The 6,484-nt window shown below is 35.1% G+C and overlaps 1 protein-coding gene across 1 annotated transcript; it reads right to left on the minus strand.

Annotated features, from left to right (window-relative positions):
- Nucleotides 1–6: 6 nt before the first annotated feature.
- LOC119773593 (transmembrane protein 138-like) lies at nt 7–2,497 on the minus strand. The gene is made up of 3 exons (XM_038270643.1): nt 1,970–2,497; nt 1,632–1,803; nt 7–1,210 (listed from the first exon to the last, which is right to left on the minus strand). Exons 1-3 carry the CDS (start codon nt 2,095–2,097, stop codon nt 1,103–1,105), a joined length of 408 nt encoding a protein of 135 aa, XP_038126571.1. The 5' UTR covers nt 2,098–2,497; the 3' UTR covers nt 7–1,102.
- Between the last annotated feature and the right edge of the window lie 3,987 nt (nt 2,498–6,484).

A 6,484-nucleotide genomic window follows, 5' to 3' on the forward strand; every position in this document is an offset into this window, starting at 1 on the left:
GTGTATTTTGGGGAGGATATAAAATAAAAGCTGAAAAGCAACATATAATGTTGAAGTTTAAACAATTCTTAAAAAGTAAAGTGTGGTGTACAGTTGGCTGCCTGGGTTAGATCATTGTCTACTGATAGTGCCTGGTTTCATCTTCATCTTCCTGGTTGATGACAGCAGATTTTATCGATAATTTCTTAGTATATTTTTCAAATCATCTGTCCCTCAATGAGCCTTCAAACCGCATACCATGATGGTTTCCCCTCTGAATGTCTGTGTTGGTATGGTGTTTTTGCGCTTTTTTCAAAACCCAGACTGGGTTGTCTAAGCACTTTGGTGTGCCAAAATGTTGTAATCAGGCTTCAACAATTTTTTTTCTACAGAGAGTGTCTTGCAGGCTTTGAGCACAATCAGGAAATGCAGGTAAGCACATCATTTTCAGAGACATGTCTGATGTCACGGCTCTTAGATCCTCTGGGAAACATCTAGTCCTGTAGATTTATGGCTTCAATGGTTTTAGAAAATTATCCTTTTTGGTTTTGCCCATCATGTCATTGTCTCTTGTGTGACACCTTGATTATGACTAAAATTTCTCTGGGCCTTTCAATACAGTTTTTCAGTCTGAATTGCAGATTAGTGTTTGAAGTACTGATGGATTTGAACTGATTTCACCTCTTACAGTACCTCTCTGAACCTGTGATGTGTTCAGTGATTCTGCCTCCTCTACTTCTATTTTATGAAACATATTTTTTAATTAATGAACTTCTACGACTTGTCCTATATGCATTTGTAGAGTTAATGGTCCAGCTGTCTAATATTTATTTTACCAGGCACAATTAGTGACTTTGGCACCATCTGGTTGCATTTGATGCTATCTAGAGGTTTTACACCTGAGGAACTTTTTAAATGTCTAATTTTAAATGAAATTAAAGATTTAATTTCTTCTTTTCTACCCTATTCATAGATATTATTTTGTCTTGGTCTACCACATGAAATATTAATAAAATACTTTAAATATGACAAAATTTCAAAAGCTTCATGCAGCACAAGTACTTTTTATTGGGACAGCATTACTCTTGTAATGCTGTCCCAATAAATGGATAAAATCTATACTCTACAGAAGGTTAAATGAAATTGGCATCTCACCAGATCTTTGAAACACAAACAGCACCTGGAGACCATCTGTCCAAATGAATCTTTTTGTGTTTAGCCAGCGCTGATTCTGAAAATAATGTGGGAAAAAAAAGTTTATTACTGAAAAAAGCTGATTGTTGGAAAAACTTTAAATCATGTCACAATCTCTGCATCAAACTGTCCATATCAATGCATTTTTTTGCACCATGTTTTTTTTCTCTCCCAATGTTTACATTTGATCACTGCTGCACTTTAAGAAATGCAATTGTCATTAGAGCTGTACAAAACGAAAATTCTTTTTTTTACAATAAAGTTTTGTCTAAGTCTAGGTCTAAGTCTTATTAATAATAATAACAATAATAATAATACTTTCAGGTTAAGCTTTCAAGCTCATCTTTTAGTTTCCATCTCTTTAAATCAAAGATAATGTTTCTGCTAATTTGTTTTTCATTCCAAAGAGTCCCTACTAAAAGGTCCCTTTTGTTGTTTCCATTCATTTATGTGTTTACCATAAGCCAGGAATGAAGTATGATACTGAAGGTCAAGTAGAGAGTAGAGAGCAATAGCAGGGCTCTGAACCGCTCCAGCAGGATAGCGACCAGGCCAACCTGGAACACGTACGTGTTGAACAGCATCAACAGAATGATGATCATGTTAAACAGGATACAAATGTCCTGCATGCTGTGGAAGAAAAAATATACAACGAGCAGACATGAAGAAAACAAGGACAGATAACTACCCCAGTGCCATTAAAAGCATGCTATTTAAATTATTATTATTTTTTTCACCTCATATTAGTTTCACCCCTACTGCTACTCGGCTAAATCCCAGAGAAAGTTTGACTCACATAAAAAGCACCAACTGGACAGCCGGTTCAGTTCTCAGCAGTTCGCTGAAGGAGTTGACAAATAGGTCAAAAGAGAGCAGACTAAGCTGAATCAACAACACAAGGGAGTAGTTGCTGGCATGAAGCATCTCCGACCCATAGGCAGGGTGCCCACGCGGATTGTGGTTCCACTGCGGATCCAATACTGCAGCACTCTTTCAATCCCACTACAGAGAAACATCCACCTGGACTCTGCAGATGTGACTGTCTGGATGCCTCAGGGAGACCTTCGGGTTGTCCTGCTCTGTAGAATGCAGATAAAGTCTGTTTTATGTGACATTAGTGCTTCATTCCATGATTCTTTAATCAGCTCAGTTTACTTTGGAAGAACTGAAGCACTCTCAGAGAGGAAGGCAAGCCTTGGTTTGGAAATGAGCAACATGTTAGTTTTGATCACTGTAGATCCTGCAGATGCAGCTGAGAGCAACTTGTAGACTTGCATATCAGAACTGGCCAGACATCAGATTCCTGAGGAGTAAATTGCTGATATCCTGTGGAGGGAAACAAAACGTTAATAATCTACTGCAAGTAGAGATTTAATGTTGGCATTTCTTTATATAGAAAGTTCTTTTTTTATTTCCTATGACTTTAAATAGAACAAATGTGAATTGGCTGTAGTTTGTTATTTTGACTTCATACAGTAGAAAGAAAGTAGAGAAAAAATATTGACATTTAAATTACTCAGATATATATTTAGCATTTAAAACTCCAAAAAATAAACTTTAACAGTTACTGCCAGATCTCTAAATATTTATTTTCCTGCTAAAATATTTAGCAGGAAGCTGTCCTTTGGAGAACGTATTTCTTCCAGGAGTAGAAAGAATAAAGATTTCTTGATGCAGAAGAAAATGGAAACATTTTTTCTGCAATTTTCCTTTCCTATGAAGGTGCTTTCAAGCCGGATCTGTAACACTGACACCTGGTGGATCCTCTCCCTAATGATCCCAGTATTTATAGCTCAGTACAAGCAAGACAGGTGTGAGAAAGATTAGGGCTGCTTCCAAACACTCAGCCACAGAAGTGAAGGCTAATTACTCTTGAAAGCTGGCCCAGTCAGATATTAGGTTAGTGGCTTATTTGCATTCAAAACTGCACATAAAACATGCATCCAAATAAAGGCATCCAATGTTTCTGACCACTATTACTGCTTTTAGAGATTTCTTTTAAAAAGGAGATGTTATCTCACGCTTTAATTTGCCTAAACCTTTTAATAGAAAAACAAAAAAACTGTTCTGACAATAAATTCCATCTGAAAAACACTTGTGTAACTTTGTAGTCCATTGCTGTTGTCATTGCGTTTTCTGCCTACAGTTTTAAGAACTGTTCTTCCACATCTTCCATAAATGTTAATTTTCTTATTCCATTGCATACACAGATAATGTAATACTTTACAGCTAAAAATTATACTCACCTGTTTTCCCTAAAGCAAAAAAAAACAAAACAAACAAACAAACAAACAAACCTGTGATTGAAGATTAAATTGTGCTGCTGAAGGCTTCTGTCTCGCTGAGGGATGCATGTGTGCAGAAACAGCAAAGTGTGCTGCAGACTGACAGCTTGTGTCCTTGTAGCAGCTTTTATCCCTTCACCCCTCTAATAAACACGCAGGAGATTTGTGCCACGATGTGCTCCAGAGCACTGTTTGTAACAACAAATGATGTTGAAATGGTATTTATTTTATGCTCACAATTAAAAAAAAATGTTGAATTAGTTTTAGTTCTCATTAGATGATAGAGAGAAGTGTAACAACCCTCTAAAGTCTCATGCATGGTTGGATATCCTACTTGTGCCTTTTGTGAGTCATTACTGTTATAGCTGTTGTTTCAATGTTTCCAAAAACTTGTGATTCATTTTTGTTAATTTCCATTTATTTGTGTTACACAGACATCATTCCCAAACCTAACTGTTGCTTTACACCCAGCACTATGCTCTGCAGCATGCAGCTTATCTAAACATAGGGTTAAACATCTTTCAGAACATATCAATCACATTTCTCTTCAAGATTATGGTAATGATTCCAAGAAAGTGGAGACAGGCTTCAAAGCAACTGCTGCCATCTAGTGGTAAATTGTTATTACTACACATAAAGTTAATAAAATGTACAGTGTGTAATAATTACAGGGATATACAGTCAGAAATTTAATATATTATACATAACTATGTTATTTTATCATCATCTACGAGCTCAGCCTCTTAACCTTAATATTTGCGTTCCCTTAGAATTCGTTATTTATAATTACATAGGAGCGGGTCTCGCAGCCATGGAGGCAGACATCTTTGCGCTACGGCAGCGCAGAGCCAACAAACTAGCGATTGCGAGATCGCCAAAACGTCACAACGATGTAGAAAAAATAACGGGCATATTTATTATCCTAAGTCTACATGAAATCTATACCCTACACAGACTAATGAAATACTATCTGTAAAATTATCTATGTAAACAAACCTCATCACTTGAGAAGGTAGGTGATGCGGACGTCGTGGAAGACATTTTGTCCCGTAACGCTCGCCGTACTGTTGGGGGGAGAAGCGGTGGGGGGGAGATGTTCATGTTGCTGCAGTCTGCAGTCTGACCGCTAGATGTCGCTAAAAGTTACACACTGTAGCTTTAAAGCTTTCTTTTCCCCATGGTTTAGTTCTTTATTAATTGTTATAAAAGTACTTTTGTCTGCTCACTTAATTGTTGTTTTGGTTAATTTGAAAGATTTTCAACAGTATCTGTGAAACTGAGCAGAACTTGTATGTATTTAGAAGAATTCAGCTTAAAAGTTTCACTGCAGTTAGATAATGTGTACAGCTGCATGTTGTCAGCACTGAAACTGTTTATGAAATCTCCTAGTATGATAACATAGACACTAAAACCCCTGCAGATTGTTTTGATTGAAGATGGTAAACATTTTTCAACCAGGGATAACTAGTAGGAACTAGGAAATGTGATTGCAGGCACCAGGCTGTGGCATCTGTCTGAATACGAAATAGATTAAATAAACTCGTTTCTTTTTTTAGTCTTAAACAAAATGTATGGCAATCTAAATTTGGTTAGCTTTTTCCAGTCCTAAAGAAATTTAAGGCATTAAATTAAAAATGTTTTAGTTTTTCCTAGAGAGGAAATCACTGTGACCATTGCTTGAAAAATTGCCTGGAGATAAAATATTAAATTCTACTAAAAGTCTTGATCTGGATACTTCTCTGATATAATTATAAAATAAAAATAAAAACCAAAACAATAACAAAAAGATCACCATTTCCCAAACTTAGATTTGTCAAAAACATTGATACTTTGAAAAGTAACCATACTGACACGCTGTATCCAGATGCAGTACTAATTTGCAGCAGTATCAATATCAAAGACAAATGTTGTTTGGACATTTTTGCTGTTGCTATTTGTTTTATTTCTAGGCTATTTCCACAGAATATTACCTCAAACAACCTTAAAATATTGTGAAATATTTTATATTTTGGTAAATGTATTTGCGCAATTATTCCAAGAATAGAATCTGATTAATCTTATGTTGAGAAGCATGTTCCATTTTCATATTGATAAAGTTAAGCTTTTCATGGTACTTTCAGTCACTTTTTTGCCAATGTAAGTAATCTTAATTTTTTAAGCCAAAAAGCAAACTTTCAATAGGAACCACACAAAATTTAAACTAAAAATGAAATGTCATTTCATTCTGTGGCTCTTTGGTTCAGATGCTCTCTTGATTTATTTTAAATGATAAAATATTACCCTGATCTCTGTTTCATTCTTCTCTGTGTCCTCATGAAATCACCATTTTTTTTACCTGACAATGTGAGTGAGATGAGAATTTGATTATAAAACAGTTTTTATAGTATCCTTTTAGTCATTTGCAGATGTTACAGCAACTTCATTTTTGCTGAACTGAGCCTGAGAACCACAAACGTAGACTGGAAAACTGTGAATCTGGCTCTGCCATCCTAAAAAAAAATTGCAGCTCTGACTTAAAATATATACTTCTATTGCTAACAAGAAATGTAACTATGTTTGCCCAACTTTGTTTAAGTTTTCAATTTATAACTTAATAAATTAAGTTGGTCCAACTCGATTCAATCCCTTATTACCAATTTAACCAATTAATTTAAGGTGGGGCTTCATTTTCTATATAAAGTGTATCCCAAACCAAGTAGGAATAGGAAGGAAGGAATAGGAATTTATTCAATTTTCAGACAATTTCACAAACAACAATAAATGAATCAACCAAATACAGACTAGTTAAGATCAACCAAACATGGACACCGATTTCCAAACTAAATTCATCTGAACGTAAATACAAAACAAAACCCTCCATCACTGAAAAAAAAACAAAAAAGCAGAAAAATGTTTTTTATTTTTTTTATTTTATTTCAGTTTAATATGGGGGAAAAGTCAGAATTCTGAGAAAAAAGTAAGTATTCTGAGAAAAAAGTCTGAATTCTGAGAGAATTCTGACTTTTTTCTCATATTATACTGAAATA

This window comes from Cyprinodon tularosa, unplaced genomic scaffold (assembly GCF_016077235.1).
Source record: "Cyprinodon tularosa strain WSP-4 unplaced genomic scaffold, ASM1607723v1 ctg77, whole genome shotgun sequence".
NCBI classification, from domain to species: Eukaryota; Metazoa; Chordata; class Actinopteri; order Cyprinodontiformes; family Cyprinodontidae; genus Cyprinodon; species Cyprinodon tularosa.